The sequence below is a fragment of the Chrysochloris asiatica genome, unplaced genomic scaffold (genome assembly GCF_000296735.1).
Source record: "Chrysochloris asiatica unplaced genomic scaffold, ChrAsi1.0 scaffold00110, whole genome shotgun sequence".
In the NCBI taxonomy this organism is placed as follows: Eukaryota; Metazoa; Chordata; class Mammalia; order Afrosoricida; family Chrysochloridae; genus Chrysochloris; species Chrysochloris asiatica.
In genome coordinates, this window is record NW_006408628.1 from 4,747,688 (window position 1) to 4,767,173 (window position 19,486).

Consider the following 19,486-nt stretch of genomic DNA (forward strand, 5'->3'; position numbering starts at 1 on the left):
TCTTTCTTTTTGTTCTAAGAGCTCTTGAGCCGGTTCCGACTCATAGTGACCCTGTATGGGATTTCCAAGGAGTGGCTGGTGAGTTTGACCACTGACCTTGTAGTCCAGTACTTATCCTACAGCACCACACCAGAACTCCAGCACTTCCAGACATCTCTATTCTCTGGAACACTTAAACTTCTATATAATCAGAACTAGCACTCAACATTATGCCACTGACATCATCCAAGGTTCTGTAGGTTCTTCCAAATCAAAGAAAGGTACATTATGCCTGGTATTATTTTGGTGTTAATCTATATGATATGATAATAATTTAGAAACTGATCATTCGTGTTTGGGCTCCATTAATCATATTGTTTCATTAACTAGAACATCCCATTCTCCCAAAAGGATTAATGAGAGGAGGCTATTATACAACAAAACCAAAACTGATCCAGTAGCTTCTTCTTGGAATATAAGCATGGTGAAGAACTATCCCACTGACCACCTCCCATAATCTCTTTCTAGGTGCACAGTGGCCAGGGTGTCTCCATGGAATCTGAACATTTCATAGAGTAAGGTCCTTCTGAAGACCAGATATCCAGATCTTCAGATTTCTGCAAGAATCAGAATCCTTCGTTTTTCAATCAGAAAATCTCACTCTTTACATGCAACCGTCCAACTGTGGTTGGCTGGTGAGTCCCAATGGAATAATTCCAATTTGTCCCTGAGACTATCCTTTAGGGACTTGGAAATGGACGGTAGTGCAGTTCTTTCTGGCCATCGGCTGAGCATGGAACTCCATGCTTCTTGGGGTAAGTTCGACTGGCAATTTTAAAGAACTCTTCTGCAGCATCAAGAGCAATAAGACGGTCCTGCAGGGAAAAAAAAAAAAAATTATATTTTTACATCTCCCAGACAGGAACCAAGTTAAGGTATGCCATATTAACGAGAAAACCAATCTAACGACAACAAAATCTACTCTAACAAAATAACATGTGAACAAAACCTTTATGAACATTTCCTCGGCAAATTCAGACATGATTTATTCCTTTACATTCCCAAGAAACATCTCACTGCTTTCAGAATTGTTCCCAAATCTTTTAATTTTTATCAATAATATTTCTCATATCTGACTTACGGTTTAAAAGCTGCCGACACATCAGAATCAGTTACAAAAGTACAGATTCTTTAGCCAGTACCCAAGGTCAGATAGATCTGGGTGTTATCTAGAAATCTGCATTTGTAAAGCCCACTAGGTGAGAGTGATGGCAGTGGTCACTGGGTAGCAAGGCACGTGACACCGGTGTCACCTGCCACCTCGTACTGGGGTGCTGGGGCTACTGGAGTGATGTGTATATTCAATAAAATGTATTGTTATTCCACATGCTAAATAGAAAGGACAAAAATGTCAAGCAAAATTAGGACAGATTAAAAAAAAGTCATTCACTTACCACAACAAAGAGGTATCTCTCTGAGAGCTCCCAACCTGTTGGGAAAATACTGGTCTCTTCAGCCAGTTTCAACAACACTTCTCGGGCCTTCCTTGTGTTCTTAGAATCGCTGATGGTGCTGAGTTTAGTGACGGACAACAAAGAGTCTGCTTCCCTTTGAAAACCTAAGGTACAGAAATACCCCCGTGTACAGTAAAGCAGTCATGCGGAAACAAGGGTCCTGCAGCATGTACCAAGGAGACGGAAAGGGGTCCAAGTGTGAGTCTGTGCCAACATCGGAGATCTGAAGCCAAAGGCACCGCTCCTTGAACCGCTTTCCAGCTCAGTGGGAGCAGCAGGGTCTGGCATCACAATTCTGTCTTTCTTCTTACTGAATTTTATTTTATAACAAACATCAAGCCTTAGAGAATGTGTTGTTGTTAAGTATCATCAAGTGGCTTCTGAGTCATAGTAACCCTGTAGAGGGTTTCTGAGGCTGTAAATTCTAGCAGCAGCAGAAAGCCTCATCTTTCTCCCATGGAGTAGCGGGTGGGCTTGAACTGTCTATCTTGTTGGCCACAGTCCAGCACTTATCCTACAGAGCCACTGTACTCCTCACTGACTGCTCACTACCTTTTTTGTTTGTTTTTGCTTTGAAGCTCTCTTTCCACCTCTACTGGTTTTCTCCTTTCCTGCCCACAGGATCCCCCAAGACCTTGAATTTCCCAAGTGGCCACCTCCAGTCCCCTCCTATCCTAGACCAGATTTTCTTCTGTGGGGCAATATGTTTGGTTGGTTAAATTTACTAAACCAAATGTTGTAAAAGACTTATGGGCTTAAGCCTGCCTGTAGATACATGCACTGAAAAAACAAATACTATTAACTCACATGATTACTGAATAAACAAACAGGGTGAGAATCTCATGCCATCCCACTCCGTACCAACTACAGCCGCAGGGGCTGGCAACTTGGCACTCCCTTTTGAAAAGTTACAATGCCTTTTACAAAACACATAAGGATTAAGGACTTCAAAATTGATAAGCTTATTTTTTAAGTATTAAAACAAGTTTATGTCCCTCTTCAAGACTGAAACTCAAAGGGAACACATGAGCAGGTATGTAAGCTTGCTGGCGACCACATTGATCTACTGGTGAGTAGAAGAGAAGGAAAGGCAGCAATGAAGAAATGGGTTGAGTTCAACCACATTCCATAGACTCCCAATAACCTGGAGATGAGAGAGAAGGGGAAGGGCTGGTTGGTCCAAAGTGTGGTGAGACCTGAGGACACCTGAGCCCATGGACAAGGACATAGCCACAGAGGGCCAGAGCTGAGAGTGAAGCATCCAGCTGATAAGAGTGAGGGGAGATGCACAGGAACACCCAAACTTGCAGACAGTACCCTTTTGACCTAGCCTCAATGGCTTGATGATCACAACTCGACTAGAGGAAGACAAAAAAACAATGTTTGGTAAAGGAAACAAGTGTAAACTGCTACAATTTAATGAACTTGATCTATACTTATGGATGCAGTAGCTCAAAATATCAACTGAGAGGGAAGGAGTCTTCAGATCAAATACCAATTCTAACTCCTCTGTATACAGGGTAGCTAGGGATGGGCAACTTAGATATTGGCTACCTAAAACAAGGAGGAGATAAAGGCATGAAGTGACTGGCTTACAAGGTTTCAAAAGGGAGTTTAGTTTAAGAGTGTGTGGAGGAAGATAGAGTCCCCACTGAATAGTTTTCATCTTGTCTAAATGGGTTTGGTAAAAAGAGATGGGGATAAGATTCTTATGATTCAGTTGTAATTGTTATCATAACTAACTGCGGCTGTCACAAATGTAAAGGTAGAAGTTTTGTAACAAAAACGGGGGAGTAGTTAAGCTTACAATCCAGAAACAAGAGGACCCTAGGACCATTAAGGGAGAAGAGCACAAGCGGAATACGGGACCCTATCCAGAGAAGCAGTGACACCAGAGACGGAGGCAGAGATGAGAGATCCCTCTCAGTCCCTCTCTTTCCATGAATCTAGTGTCCTCTAGAGGGGTTAGGATTGGTATTTGATGTGAAAACTCCTTCCTTCTCAGTTGATATTTTGAGTTACTACATCCATAAGTATAGGTCAAGTTCATTAGATTGTAACTGAGGACCCCAGATTCATGGAAAGAGAGCTGACGGCCAGCAGGCAGACTTGCAGAATGTGCCCTTTGGTGGTTTAGATTATTATATATGCCTGAGTGTTTAAAAAAAAGAGAGCTAAAATGAATAGAGAGAAATACTGTTAACTGATGGTACATGGAGGGGATTATAACCATTGTAATGAAACAAAGTATATGATTTGTTGAATATAAAACTGATGATCTGGTCTGTAAACTTTCATTCAATTCACAATAAAAACTTTATTTTAAAATAAGAGGGAGTCTAGCTTAAGAGTGTGCAGAAGAAGATAGAGACCCCACAAAATAGTTTTCATCTTGTCTAGATAGCTCTGGTAGCATAGTGGTTACGAATCGGGCTACGAACCGCAAGGTCAGCAGTTCAAAACTACCAGCTGTTCCGTGGGAGAAAGATGAGGCTTTCTATTCCCGTAAAGATTTGTAGCCTCGAAAACCCTGCACAAGGTTGCTATGAGTCGGAACCAACTCCACGGCACATAACAACAACAACAACAGATAAGTCTGGTGAAAAGAGATGGGGATAATATACTTATGATTTAATAGTAACTATTATCTGTAAGGAGCTCTGGTAGCGTAGTGGTTACGAATCGGGCTGCGAACCTTAAGGTCAGCGGTTCGAAACTACCAGCCGCTCCGCGGGAGAAAGATGAGGCTTTCTACTCCCGTAAGGATTTACACCCTCGGAAACCCTGTACAGGGTCGCTATGGGTCGGAACCGACTCGACAGCACTTAACAACAACAACAACAATTATCTGTAAGGTCAGCAGTTCAAGCTCACCAGCTGCTCCTCGGAAACCCTATACAGGATCACGATGGGTCGGAACCAAATCAACGGCATTTAACAACAACAACAGCAAATATTGTTGTTGTTGTTAAGTGCTGTCGAGTCAGTTCCAACCCATAGCGACCCTGTACAGGGTTTCCGAGGGTGTAAATATAACATTAGTCAATTAATGGCACCCACCTCCCGCCCCCCCCTCCCCGTAGAGAACGTGAAGAGTAATGATCACAACTAAGTCTTTATCACAATCACTTTCAGACTCACCTAAATCTTCCAAAATGCATTTCCATCTGTTTCTCACTTCCCTTCGAATTTGCCGCAGGGTATAGATGTCATAATTGAGTTTTTGCCATTCCTGTAGGAAAACAAAAAGATTTCGTTTTGTATTCTTTAGTCTAAACCACTATCTCAATCCTGAAATTAAACTTGTCCAAACATGCTGTTCTCTTCAAAGCAATGTCTAAAAGAAGAGATGGAGAAGGTGAGACAGAGTCACAGGAATGCCAGCAGCTACCATTTCTGAGACTCTGCTGTGTACTAAGGGATAGGACCCTCGACATCTACCACCTTATTTAAACTCCTCACATTATCTATTGTTTCCACTTCACAGTTTGCACCTGTAAAGTGAGGATGCTGGGAGAATTAATGGTGTGCTGTTGAGTGGGTTCCAATTCACAGGAAGGCTGAATAGGGAGCAGAAAGCTTTATCTTCTGTGGAGAGGCTGGTGGATTTAAACTGCTGAACCTACAGTTAGTCCAATGCATACATAACTAAGTAGAGATAAGAATGGTAAATATTTCTTATAAGATGTTATAAAGATTGAAGGCATGTAAAAGTACAACATCTGCATTCAGCACTCAATAAGAGTCATGATTAAGGTCATTTATGGAGTCCTGGTAGGATCAGCACTGGACTGCTAATTACAAGGTCAGTGGTTCAAATCCACCAGCCACTCTTCAAAAGGCCTATACGGGTCGTTATGAGTTGGAACTGACTCAACAGCACTTAACAACCACAACAAGGCCATTTTAGAAATGAAGAAACTGAGGCCCAAAGCGTTTAACAGAGTAATAGACTTACATAATTAGAATTGATATTTAAACCCAGGTCTGGTGCCAAAGTTCATGAGAAAACTGACAACGAATTTAAGATACCTTTTTCCATCATAATCAAATAGACCTGGGAATTGCAAAGTTTCTGATTCCCAGCCAATATTTCCCTTCACCGTATCTCAGCATCTCTTTTTCATTTAGATCACCTTTGTAGACTAAATCTTTCAAGCATTGAGCAGAGTTAATAAAAGATCATCATTCTGAAAACGTATCAGTCTTAAGAGTGGTAGGCCATCACAGATACTAGTCCCCATTTAGACATTTGACTCTTTCAGGAACAGTAGAATCTTCACTGAGCTAAAATGTCATGGAAATGTGTCTTTAGTGAAACTTAGTGTGTGGTACTGTAGGATCAGCACTGGACTGAGAACCATAAGGTCGTTAGTTCAAGCCCATCAGAAATCCTATATAGGGGCATTGTAAGTCAGAACTGACTTGATGGCACTTCACAACAATAACAGAGCTATAGAAGGAGTCCTGGTATATACAGGATAAGCACTGGACTGTGAACCACAGGGTCAGCAGTTCAAACTCACCAGCCACTCCTCAGAAATCTTATACAGGGCCACTATGAGTTGGAACAGACTCAATGGCACTTAACAACAATGGGCTTCTTTCAGGAGAGCAGAATCTCCGTAGGATGAGCACTGGGCTGCGAACCACAAGGTGGTAAATCTTTATGGGAGAAGAAAGCCTCATTTTTCTCCCATGGAACCTCTGGTAGTTTTCGAACTGCTGACCTTGACTTTAGCAACCTGACTCGTGACTACTGCGCTACTAGAGATCTACTGGAAGGGAGCTATAAACGGGTCTCCAGAACAAAAGGGAACCTTTAGGCACAGTATGTACTGTTAGCAAACCCAACAAAACCAGAGTAATCTGGGGAAACGTACGTCAGGCACATGGAAAGAGTGGCATGGTCCGTGCCAAATTCCAAAGCAACCTTCTTGCGAAAACCATCAGACAGAGAATCCATGTGATGCTGTATCTCTCAAAGACTTAAACTTACTGAAAAGTAAATTTAAAATTTGTGGATTTGTTAAAAAAAAAACCACAACACAAGGTTATAAATAAAACATCAGACAGAGCATCACTGTGAATGAAGATGACCCTGCTTCTAGGATTAAACAAAAAGTGGTCACACTCCTTTAGAGATCCACACAATCAATTGGAGTTGCTTCAGATATTCAAACGACTTTAAATTATTTAACAAACCACTAGGTGGTTTCATTAGCTTGAGATTGTCCTTGTTTTCTTAATGAAATGTATCCATTTCTCTACTTTTCAGATACTCATCATGGGATCATGAAAGCTTCTGAATTTTTCTACACCAACACTGGGCTGTTACATAAAATCATTCAGTTTCAGCATTTGTTACTCTGATAAAATGTCTGTTAAGGAATCAATATATTGTTGTTGTTAAGAGCTGTCAAGTTGGTTTCAACTTATAGCAACCATGTATAGGATTTCTGAGGAGTTGCTGGTGGATTTGAACTGCCACCTTAGGGTTCAAATGGACCTAGGGCTTATTCTATTAACTGATACTCAATATGAAATTTCAAAATATGCTAAAGATAGGCCCATATCTGATGCATTTTTGGATTCCACCCCTCCCTGCAGTGGCTTGTGAACCGACTTACACATGTTTTGTCGTTAAGTGGCGCCGAGTCAGTTCCGACTCATAGCGACCCTATAGACTGTTTCCCAGGAACAACTGATGAGTTTGAACTGCCGACCTTGTGGTTCAAATCAACCTTACAGTCCAGCACTTTATTCCACAGCACCATACCCGGACTCTGACTTGCATATGGTAGGTGCTTTTTAAGATTGGGGAATAAACTGAGCATTCATATATGCATATAATGGATATATACAGTCCTGGTGTGGCACTATAGAGTCAAGCACTGGATCATGAAGCTGGCGGGTCAAACCCATCAGTTGCTCCAGAAACCCTAAATAAGGTTGCTATGAATCAGAATTGACTTGACAGCACTTAACAACAACAACAATATAACAAATATATAAAGCTTAGACGCATGGGTAGCATATTAACTAAAAATTGGCCTTCAAAAAAGTAAATAATAGTAAAAGGGAATTTTGAAGTCCTTTTAAGCATATGACACCAAGGGATATAATATAAATACAGTGGTATTAAAAAATGCATTCCATTGATTTCTCTATGACTTAAGAAACAGACTTGGTACAGATATTGTAGCATCACCTGATAATAGAAAACATCTCAACAACAGATTTGACACACTGACCCCTAATGACCAAACATCAGATGAATCCAAGACATTATGCATCAAGAAAGCAAACGTCATTAAAAAGGAAAGAGAGAAAAAAACAAAATGGGTGTCAGAAGAGACTCTGAAACTTCCTCTTGAATATGGAGGAGCTAAAGCAAATGGAATGATAAAGTAAAAGAGCTGAACAGAAAATCTCAGAGTGGCTCGAAAAGACAAAGCAAGATATTATAATGAAATATGCAAAGACCACAAGTTAGAAAACCCAAAGGGAAGAACACACTTGGCATTTCTCAAGCTGAAAGAATGAATAAAATTCAAGCCTCAAATTTCAATATTGAAGGATTCTATGGAGAAAATAAGGGGCTCTGTTAGTTTAGTGGTTACAAGTCGGACTATTAACCTCAAGGTCAGCAGTTCAAAACTACCAGCTGTTCCACAGGAGAAAGATACGGCTTTCTGCTGCTGTAAAGATTTGCAGCCTCAGAAACCCTATGCAGAGTCACTATGAGTTGGAACCAACTCCACGACACATAACCACCACCACCATGGGGAAAATAATGAACAATGCAGGACACATCAAAAGAAAAATGAATACATAGAGTCACTGTACCAAAAGAATTGGTTGACATTCAACCATTTCAGGAGGTAGCATATGATCAAGAACCAACAGTAATAAAGAAAGAAGTTCAAGCTGCACTGAAGACACTGCAAAAGACAAATCCCAGAATTGCAGGAATTGACAGAATACCAATTCAGATTTTTTAGCAAACAGATGCATGGCTAGAAGCACTCACATATCTACGACAAGAAATTTGGAAGGCAGCTACCTACGTAACTGACTGGAAGAAATCTATATTTGTGCCCACTCCAAATAAAGGTTCTCCAACAAAATGTGGAAATTACAAAACAATACCATTAATATCACATGCAAATTAAATTTTGCTGAAGATATTTCAAAAATGGTTGCTGCCATATACTGGCAGTAAACAGAAATTCAAGGTGAATGCAGAAGAGGCTGTTGAACTAGCGATACCATTGCTGATGTTACATAGATCTTGGCTGAAAGCAGAGAATACCAGGAAAAGAAGTGTTTTATTGACTATGCGAAGGATCTCTGGTAACGTAATGGTTACAAGTTGGGCTGCTAACCTCAAGGTCAGCAGTTCGAAACTATTAGCTATTCCATGCGAGAAAGATGCGGCTTTCTGCTCCTGAAAAGATTTACAGCCTCGGAAACCCTATGCAGAGTCACTGAGTTGGAACTGACTCCATGGCACATCACCACCACTACTGACTATGCAAAGACATTAGACCGTGTGGAACATAACAAAGTATGAATAACTATGAAGAACAGGGATTCCAGAACACTTACTTATGCTCATACAAAACCTCTACAGAAACCAAGAGGCAGATTACATTAACCAGAGCAAAGGGATGGATGGTTTAAAATCAGGGAAAGTGTGCATCGTGTTGTGTTCTTTCACCCTACTCAGTCACTGTTTGCTGAGCAAATGATACAAGAGGCTAGCCTAGCTGAAGAAGAATATGGCATCAGGATTAGAGAAAGGCTCATTAACACACCAGATGACACCTTATTTGCTGAAAGAGAAGAAGACTTAAGTATTTAGTGATGAAGACTATAACTTTCAATTAGGATTCTATCTCCATAAAAAGAAAACAAAAAACCCTCACAATTGAACCAGAAATCAGCATCAAGAGAATGGATTCAAGTTGTCAGGAATTTGGATCCACACTCAACGTCCAGGGAAGCAGAAGTCAAGAAATCAAAGGACATCTTGCATTGATCAAATTTGCTGCAAAAGACCTATCTGAAGTTTTAAACAGCAAAGATGACACTTTGAGGACTAAGGTGCACTTGACCCAGGCCATGGTATTTTTAATTACCTCATATGCATGCAAAAGCCGAACACTGAATAGGAAAGAAACACGAAGAGTTGATGCATTTGAATTGTGATGTGAATGAAGAACATTGACTATTCCATGGACTGTCAGAGAATGAATAAATCTGTCTTGAAAGAAGGACAGCCTTAGAAGCAAGGATGGCGAAGCTTCATCTCACTGCACTTTGGACAGGCTATCAGGGAGGACCAGTCCCTGGAGAAGGACATCATGTTTCGTAAAGTGAAGGGTCAGAGAAAAAGACTGACGACAACCTTCAAGAAGACGGACTGACACAGTGGCCGCAACACAGTCACTAAAATAAGTTGTTGTTGTTAAGTGCCATTGAGTCGGTTCTGACAAATAGTGACCCTGTATAGGGTTTCTGAGGAGCGGCTGTTGGGTGTTAACCTTAAGGTTCAAGCTTATCTTTCCATGCCATACCAGGTCTCCAAAATGGGTTCACACACAGCAATGGCTGTGCGCCTGGTACAGGATTTGGTAATGTTTCATTCTGTTCTTCAGAATTGCTATGAGTCAGAACCAAATCATTGACACCAAAAATAACAAAAGAAAAATATTTAACTCACCTATTCCTTGTACTAGAAAAAAAACACAAATTTTCTGATGTCCTCATGTAATCTTTAAATTGAAATAATTTATTCTTTAGCCTTCAGACAAATCATTTGAAATATTTAAAGAATAGTTAAATATTCTTCAAAAGTGACTTGAACCTCAATTTATGTAGACATCAAAATTTGAAGTCTTATATTCTAAAATAATATTTCGTTTGTTTTTCCCATAATTTCTGAAACAATACATTACAGTCATTGTGACGCTATGGCCCTAACTTTTAACAATGTGTAGGGAAGTCAGCAAAGGTATAATGAAATAATAAAAAGTTAATTTCAAAAGATATCTGAGAGCCAAGTCAAATTAACAAAGATGTGATTGAAATTAAATAACTGAAGATGTTTTTAGCTGATGTTTTTGACGTTTTCATTTTCTCCAGTTATTGACCAAATCAGATAGGGGTTGCTGGTTAGCGGATTAAGGCAATAACATGAAAGGCGGGAAAAACACCCATCTCCTACAACCATCAACAGGTAGTTCTATCCCAGCTTTTGATCTCTGGTGGTGGTGGTTATGTGCCATGGAGTTGATTCCGACTCACAGCAACGCTGTACAGGGTTTTCGAGGCTGTAAATCTTTACGGGAGCAGGAAGCCTCATCTTTCTCCTGTGGAACAGCTGGTAGTTTCAAACTGCTGACCTTGAGGTTCACAGCCCGATTTGTAACCACTACGCTACCAGAGCTCCATTTTGATGCCTAGGAAGTGGATTTAACCTTGACTCCAGTTCCTGGAGCCTGCCTTCATTTCTATCACGCGCAAATTTAAAATGACATTCCATTCTAATCTGTACAGTACTTATATGAGGGTTCTTCCAGAGAGTTCATGGAAAACTCCCATTATCTATTCATTCAATTTTTCTATGAACTTTGTGAAGACTCCTAGTTAAGCTTACTTCTCAGGGACAGCTACTTTTGAATATTTCTTCCCACCCCCCACCCCCACCCTGGTGGCTAACTCTATAACTCCAAATAATACGAGGGGGCTTCAAAAAATTCACAGGAGAAATCCATTGTCTTTTCATTCAACTTTTCCAAGAACGTTTTGAAGTCCCTTGGAGACTTACATACCCAACTCCTCGTGTATTACACTTAAACGCCCTTTATACTCCCTGCCATGAACAAAGAGTAATTTTAGCTCTCCCTCTTACTGCAAGGGAAGCTGGGAAAGTGGGGAAACAGATTGTCAGTGGTAGTTTGGATGACTCATGATCCATCTACTAGGGCTGGTACCTTGTTGCCCCAAACAAAATCTGAGTTCTTGTAGCAAAGCAGCAAGGAGGGAGATAGACAATGGGGAAATAACAAACATGTCTGCCACAAGCAGATATTTGATATTTGCTTTTTCCCAACATCTTTTGTTCCCTCCTTCATTACTCTTTTAAAAACACCAATACATGGAAACCACCCATCCACCCCTCCCAACACATGAAATCAGAATCTGAATCCCTTGAAGGAGAAACATGTTTGAGAACCAATGAATAAGCCAAACTGACTATTCCATTCCATTGGTTCAGGAATGGGCACACAGCCCAACTCAAACCAAATGTGCAATGAAATCCAATGAGGCTTCTGGGAGCTATCAGGAATGCTACTATCTCTTCCCTTGGATGATATGCTATGAAGGTGAATGGTCTGGAATTACTTCTTCACTTTAACTTCAGAAGAATCAGCCTATGGAGAGGATAACATTCACAGAAGGACAAAGTGGAAAGGACCACAGAGAGATGGAACCTAAGGACACTCTGAAGCTCTGGACCAAATCTCATGGGAAACCAGTCCTATTGTGAACTGCTCTGTTATCTGAGCCAACTCCATATAAGTTTAGACAATTAGAGACCTTTGTCTGGTCCTTGCATCTGAAAGATTCATGTCACAAAGCCCACTCATTGAAAGCATAACAAAAAGGAACACAGAGAAACCACAAAAAATATTAGTTTCATATTTTCCCATCTCCGAGCTCCTGGAGAAAAACTCAGCCTAAGGACCTACTTCTCTGGGGATGCATATGGTTTACAGGTGAAGCAGAGTTAATGGCTCTTCCTAGATCGCAATCTCTCTGTCACAGAAGTGTCTTAGGCTATGACCTAGCTACAAAAGCAGTCCTTGTCTGTGTCCAGGGCTCACTGCATAGTGTGTTCCTTTAACTTGGTCTATCAGAGCAGAACTTCTCAGTCTGACAAGGCTGTGTTATCTTATTAGCTCATTTCTTTCAAAGATCCACACGAAAAAACCGACTTAACCAATTTTACTTCCTTACTTACAAAGACTAGTTGAACTCTCTGGCTCAATCTAATGGTATGATCATAAAATATATTCACCATCTGAACACAAAGCATTAGGAAGGCCTTGTCTTCTGTATTTCTGGATGAAATCTTCAGAGGCAACTGCTCATATCCAGGCAGAAATTTTGCTTTATCTTCTTCAGACCATATCCCAAGATCAGATAATCACCCATTTAACTTTGAGTAATGGGGCCCTAAGGAGCTCTGGTAGCGTAGTGGTTACGAATCAGGTTGTTAACCTCAGTGTCAGCAGTTCGAAACTACCAGATGTTCCGCGGGAGAAAGGTGGCTTTCTGCTCCCGTAAAGATTTACAGCCTTGGAAACCCAGAAGAGGGTCGCTATGAGTCAGAACCGACTCCACGGCACACAACAACAACAACAACAACAACAACAAATGGGGCCCTATTAGACCCACTCCCTATTTACCAGCATAGTTAGGTTCCAAACACCTAGTTGTTATTTCAAAATTGGTGTTACGCAAACAAGAAGGGTGACCACGTCAGATCACAAAACAAAGGATGGTGACATCATTACGTAACTGTGAGACTCATGTCCCAGCCAAACTGAAACATCCGGTAACCACCACCACCAGCAGCGTTACTCTCACCTCCTACCCCAGCATTCCTTACGGCCACATGCTCGTCAGCAAGGGCATAATGTCCGATAGACAGTGGGGAGTAGGTGCATATTGTTGTTGTTGTTGTTGTTGTTGCTGTCAGGTGCCATCGAGTCGGAACCGACTCATAGCGACCCCATGCACAGCAGAACGAAACAATGTCCAATCCTGGGCCAACCTCACTACTGCTGCCACACTTGAGTCCATCAATGATGCCACCTGGCTGATCCATCTCGTTGGGGGTCTTCCTCTTTTTCTCTGACCCTCCACCCTACCCAGCATGACATCCTTCTCCAGCGATTGTTTCCTCTGGACAATATGTCCAAAGTATGAGAGACGAAGCTTAGCCATCCTGGCCTCCAAGGAGCACTCTGGCTGCACTTCTTCCAAAACAGATTTATTGGTTCTTTTGGCAGTCCATGGCACTTTCAGTATTCTCCTCCAACACCACAACTCAAAGGCATCAATTCTTCTACGATCCTCCTTATTCACTGTCCAGCTTTCGCATCCATATGAGGCTATTGAAAACACAATGGCCTGGGTCAGGCGCACCCTAGTCCTCAAGCTGACATCTCTGCTCTTCAACACTTTAAAAAAAGTTCCTGTGCAGCAGATTTGCCCAGTGCAATACGTCATCTGATCTCTTGACTGCTACTTCCGCGAGTGTTGATAGTTGATCCAAGAAGAATGAAGTCCTTGACAACTTCAATCTTTTCTCCATTGATAAGAATGTTGTTTATTGGTCCAGTGGTGAGGATTTTTGTTTTCTTGACATTGAGATGTAATCCATATCGGAAGGCTGTGCTCTTTAATCTTCATAAGTAAATGTTTCAAGTCCTCTTCACTTTCAGTGATCAAGGTTGTATCATCTGCATATCGCAGGTTGTTAATGAGTCTTCCTCCAATCCTGATGCCACGTTTTTCTTCATAGAACCCAGCTTCTCGTACTATTTGCTCAGCATACAGGTTGAATAAGTATGGTGAAAGAATACAACCCTGTCTCACACCTTTCCCAATTTTAAAACATTCAGTGTTCCCATGCTCTGTTCGAACAACTGCTTCTTGGTCTAGGTACAGATTTCTTAGAAGTACAATTAAGTGTTCTGGAATACTCATACTTCTCAATGTTGTCCATAGCTTGTCATGATCCACACAATCGAAAGCCTTTGCGTAGTCAATAAAGCACAGGTAAACATCCTTCTGATATTCTCTGCTTTCAGCCAAGATCCATCGGACATCAGCAATGATATCTCTCGTTCCACGGCCTCTTCTGAATCCAGCTTGAACCTCTGGAAGTTCTCTGTCAATGTGCATATTGTAGCAACATAAAAATCATGGCAGGAAAGTCTTCCGCAAATTTTACAGATGGGCAAAATTATGTCATTTGCTTAATGCCCATCTGCCTGAAGCAGTCAAGCTAGATTTCATAACTATGTGCATCTAATTATAAATCAAAAAAAGTCTTCTTAAAAAAAATGATAATTTATTGTTGCATCCTCAAACCCAGCCTCTTTTTCTCCTATGCATTTGCTGAATGCTTAAGTCAGGTAATACATTCATATGGGTCAGAACTGAAGGTCCTGTCAAGAAGCCCTAGTGGTGTGGTGGATTAAGTATTCAAATCCACAGACGCACCTCAGGACACAGATGAAGCTGTGTGTGCCCAGGATTTAGTCTCAGAAGCCCTAGAGAGCAGTTCTCCTCTGTCTCACATGATTACTGAGTCTGAATCAACATGACAGGAGTAGGTTTTGGGGTTTAAGGCCCTGTTCCCCATCATTTCCTTCTCTATGGACAATTAATGTTGTTCATTTCTTCCATAACCTTCCAATTTATCGCAGTGCATGGAAGCCCTGTGGGCTGCACTTACTAATGAGCTTTAACCATCGTTCTGTATCCGAATAGAAGCTCTGGCCCCTTTAATTGGGCTTTTTGATCATCTGGTATAGACAGAATATAATAAACATTATTTGTTTTTATAAAAAATGAGTCCTCTAAAAATTATAACATTTTCCTACCTATGCCTTAAACTAGAAAATGCCTTTAGACTTTTTGCCTTCTAGTTGCTCTTTCCAGCACCACCATCAAAAGCTATTAAGTATCTACATGGGTTATTCTCTATACAACCCCTGAAGAATTTCCACTTTAAATCAAACAACACTGACATTTAAAAGGTTCCATACATTCTGGCTCTAACAATATTGCATTATGAAAATTTAAATTACACATATCTAAACCTGGGAGCTACAAGGTAGATGCTGTTGTTGTAAAATGCTGTCAAGTCAGGTGCCGTACACCTGAGGTGGTTTATCTTTGTGGGAACTGACAGACTTATCTGTCTCCTGCAGAGTGGCTGGTGGGCTTGAACCATCAACCTTGTGGTTTGCTGTCCAGTGCTTATGCTACAGAGACACCACGCTTCCACAATGTATGCAGTAGCCAAATACTTGTATGTACATGAAAGTGGCAGGTTCCTGATGCATGGATTCTTCGAATATTGTAACTGGTATATCTTTCCTCTCATCTTTCACCAGTTACTTCATGCTATGCTACTTCTAATTCAAATGAGACAGATTTTCAAAAAGAGAAAAAATGTGTTGACTGATCCAGTTTATTCATTTATATGTTTTCTAATTTTATATGTAGTGGGAAATATCAGAGACTTGGTGCAGTTGGAGACAGGAAGAATAGTGGTACGGACTGAACTCTGCACTCCCAAAAATGATGTGGAAATCCTAACCCCATACGGGAACACTGGATGGTTTCAAATGAAGAAAGGTGTGCGACAAGGTTGTATTCTTTCACCATACTTATTCAACCTGTATGCTGAGCAAATAATACGAGAAGCTGGGTTCTATGAAGAAAAAACGTGGCATCAGGATTGGAGGAAGACTCACTAACAACCTGTGATATGCAGATGATACAACCTTGATCGCTGAAAGTGAAGAGGACTTAAAACATTTACTGATGAAGATCAAAGAACACAGCCTTTGGTATGGCTTACATCTCAATGTCAAGAAAAAATTCCTCACCATTGGACACCATTGCCTTTGAGTTATGATGTTGGAAGAGAATACTGAAAGTGCCATGGGGTGCCAAAAGAACCAACAGATCTGTTTTGGAAGAAGTGCAGCCAGAATGCTCTTCGGAGGCCAAGATGGCCAAACTTGATCTCTCATACTTGGGACATATTGTCAGGAGGGACCAGTCACTGGAGAAGGATATCATGTTTGGTGAGGTGGAGGGTCAGAAAAAAAGAGTAAGACCCCCCAACAAGATGGATTGGCCAGGTGGCAGCATCGATGGACAGCTTGGCAACAGTAGTGAGGTTGGCCCAGGAACGGGCTGTGCAGAAGGTCACTATGAGTGGGTATGGACTTGATGGCACCTAACAACAACAACAAACAACAAGGATAATGTGGAATTAGGGTTTCTTTTGTTATGTAAATGAGTCTGCCCACAGTAGGGTGCATTCTAAACCTAATCCTTTCTGAGCAGGGTCTTATAAAACAAGCAGAATTGACAAATAGACACACAGTGGGAAGAGATAATGGGAGGAGCCTCTAGAGGGCAGGGAATGCCAAGGAACACCTGACAAAGGTCACTCCCCAGAGCCCATGGCCTGAGGTAGACATCTAGCCTCACAGATGGTGAGACATCACATTCCTGTTCTTTAAAGGCACCCATGTGTGGTGTTTTGTTGTGGCTACAGCAGAACTAGGCTAAGCAGTATCTAAAGATAGACAGCTAATGCATGGGGTGAGAGAATAAAGATTTGAAAATCTATTACAAATGAGGCCAGGAAATGAAACTTAAAGACTGGAAATGTATTGGGGATAAATGAAAATACAGCTACTCTTATGCTGGGGTAGGGGGAAATCATGTGCCCGAAACAGAGACCTGTCTACATGACAGTTCATATAGAAAAACAACAACAACCTAGGGGTTAGACAAGCTCCAAATCCACCTACACTGTGCCACCTGCTCTGCAGTTATTGAGCACCTGGTCTGTGCTGGCTGGGCTTATGAAGAATATGTACACAGACCCTGCACTATAGGAATGAAAACGTAGTCTCTAAATTATATAATATACTATAGGAGTGTTGTTGTTGTTGTTAAAAGTGCCGTCGAGTCGGTTCCAACCCATAGCGACCCTGTACAGGGTTTCCGAGGGTGTAAATCCTTACGGGAGTAGAAAGCCTCATCTTTCTCCCGCGGAGCGGCTGGTAGTTTCGAACCACTGATCTTAAGGTTCGCAGCCCGATTCGTTACCACTACGCTACCAGAGCTCCTTATATATAGGAATAGAAAACCAAAAACTCAATCCACTGCCATCAAGTCAATTGTGACTCATAGTGACCCTACAGGATAGGGTAGACCTGCTCTCCAGGGTTTCAGAGGCTGTTAATCTTTACTGGAGCACATGGCTCCATCTGTCTTCCTCAGAGTGGCTGGTGGGTTTGAACCTCCAATCTTGCAGTTAGCAGCCCAGCATATAACCCAGGTGTCACCACGGCTCCTCAGTATGCACTGTTCAAACAGAAGTAACAATCAATGCACTTTACCCAGAACACCTGGAGGAAGTGCTTTCAGGGGTACGCTGTCAAACAACCAGACAGCCAGGAGGACAACCAAGATGGCGAAGGGCTTGGAAACCAAGTCATGGTGACCTGGTTGACAGGTCTTGGAAACAGGAAGAACACAAAAACAATTTTCAAACATCTGTTCTACAGAAGGTAGATTCCTTTTCTTTTTTGTACAGAGCTTCAAAATGTAGACTAAGGCTGCAAGGTGGAAGTAACAGGGAGGAACATGTTTGACCTAAGTAAGGAATTTCCTACTTTGCATAAAATGTTTTTAAGATAATGAGCCTGCCATCACTGAAAAGCTAAAGTTATGAGTGAACATCTGACAAGGCCAAGAGAGGATTCAGACCTGGGTAGAAGGCTGATGAATATAATTTCTATAGGCTTTTCAACATGTTTTTCCTGTATCGTTTTAAAAATCCCAAAAAGATTTAATAGTTTTACAATAGAGAAAGAAAGACAGTATGTGTGTGCGTGTTTGACAGAGAGAGTAAGTATATAAAATAATTATAGAACATTTGTTTCTTCTCAGAAGCCCTGGTGGTTAGTGGTTAAGTGTTCAGCTGCTACATGAAAGGTCAGTGATTTGAACACGCCAAGTGATCATCATGAGAAAAAGGTGCAGTCTGCTTGCATAGATTTTACAGTCTTGGAAACCCTATGGGGCATTTCTACTCAGTCCTCTCTGCCTGACTCCAGGGCAGTGGGTTTATTAGCTGGCAGGCAATGCTCTCAGTACTTGACAGATACTTACCCAGTTAACCCTCTAGATGATGGATCACTATGAGGTAGGTTCTATTACTATCATCATCGCCTTAAGAATGAGGAAACTGAGGCTCAGAGAAGTTACACCATTTGATCTAGTTGTCCACCCTAGTAAGTGCAGAGCTGGGACTTAAAGCAGGCAGCCTGGCATGTGGACAACACTTAGCTGATTCTGCGAACAGGAAGGGAGTGAGTAGATTAGGTACAGGGGAAGAAAAGGAGTAGAGGAAGAGAGGACAAAGAAAGCAGTTGGTTAGAGAAGAGACCAAACTGAAGTCACAGTTGCTATGTCTGAGGAAGAACTAAGAAAATACGATTAAGATCTTGGGAAAAGCACAGGACTTTTGTGTAGGTAAGATTGTCTTAGTCTCTAGCCCAGGAGACAGGACCTCAAAGCTGCCCCCATTGCTCCCTTCCTTTTCTTCCCTGCAGTCCCTCCACTTCAGGTGCAAGTCAAATGCACGCTTTTCATTTCAAGCTGCAGTGGCTGGTGAGGGTAACAGAAGCTACAAAGGTCAGAGAGTCTGAGGATTGAGCCGAAAAGGTCAATATTTTCTCCCGCCAACCGCAACCCACAGACCTGAGCTGTGCTTGTTTGCAGAGTGGGCGGTCAGACTCGCAGTCCTTTTCTCAAACTGTGCTTCAAGCTTCCGGACTGAGAAGCCTCTGAAAGACTTACCTCCCTGACTCTCTGCTCTCCTCTGATGCCCACTGCCCATCTCTAAAGACAGCCAGTTGTGTATCTTCTTTCCTTGGAAAAGTCTCTGAAGAGCTGCACCCTCATGTCCAACACTCGAGACGACAGGGTTACAAGATTCCCTAATTCAGAAAACCTTAAAGTAAAGGCTGCCAAAGAACACACTCGATGAACACAAGTTTCGCTCACATGATGCTTCCTTCTCTCAGATGTAATCAGCTGGCATATTGAAGCAAACACCCAAATACTTGACCTCATATAAAAAGCCAAATCTA

At 41.6% G+C, this 19,486-nt stretch overlaps 1 protein-coding gene across 1 annotated transcript in view; it reads right to left on the reverse strand.

The window, feature by feature from the left end:
- Nucleotides 1-719: 719 nt before the first annotated feature.
- MREG (melanoregulin) overlaps nucleotides 720-19,486 on the reverse strand; it is a 98,331-nt gene continuing 79,564 nt past the window's right edge. Inside the window, exons 3-5 of the mRNA XM_006867793.1 lie at nucleotides 4,635-4,725; nucleotides 1,434-1,597; nucleotides 720-854 (exon numbers count right to left, since the gene is read on the reverse strand). Of these exons, the coding sequence (XP_006867855.1) occupies nucleotides 720-854; nucleotides 1,434-1,597; nucleotides 4,635-4,725 (390 nt within the window). The remainder of the gene's footprint in view (nucleotides 855-1,433; nucleotides 1,598-4,634; nucleotides 4,726-19,486) is intronic.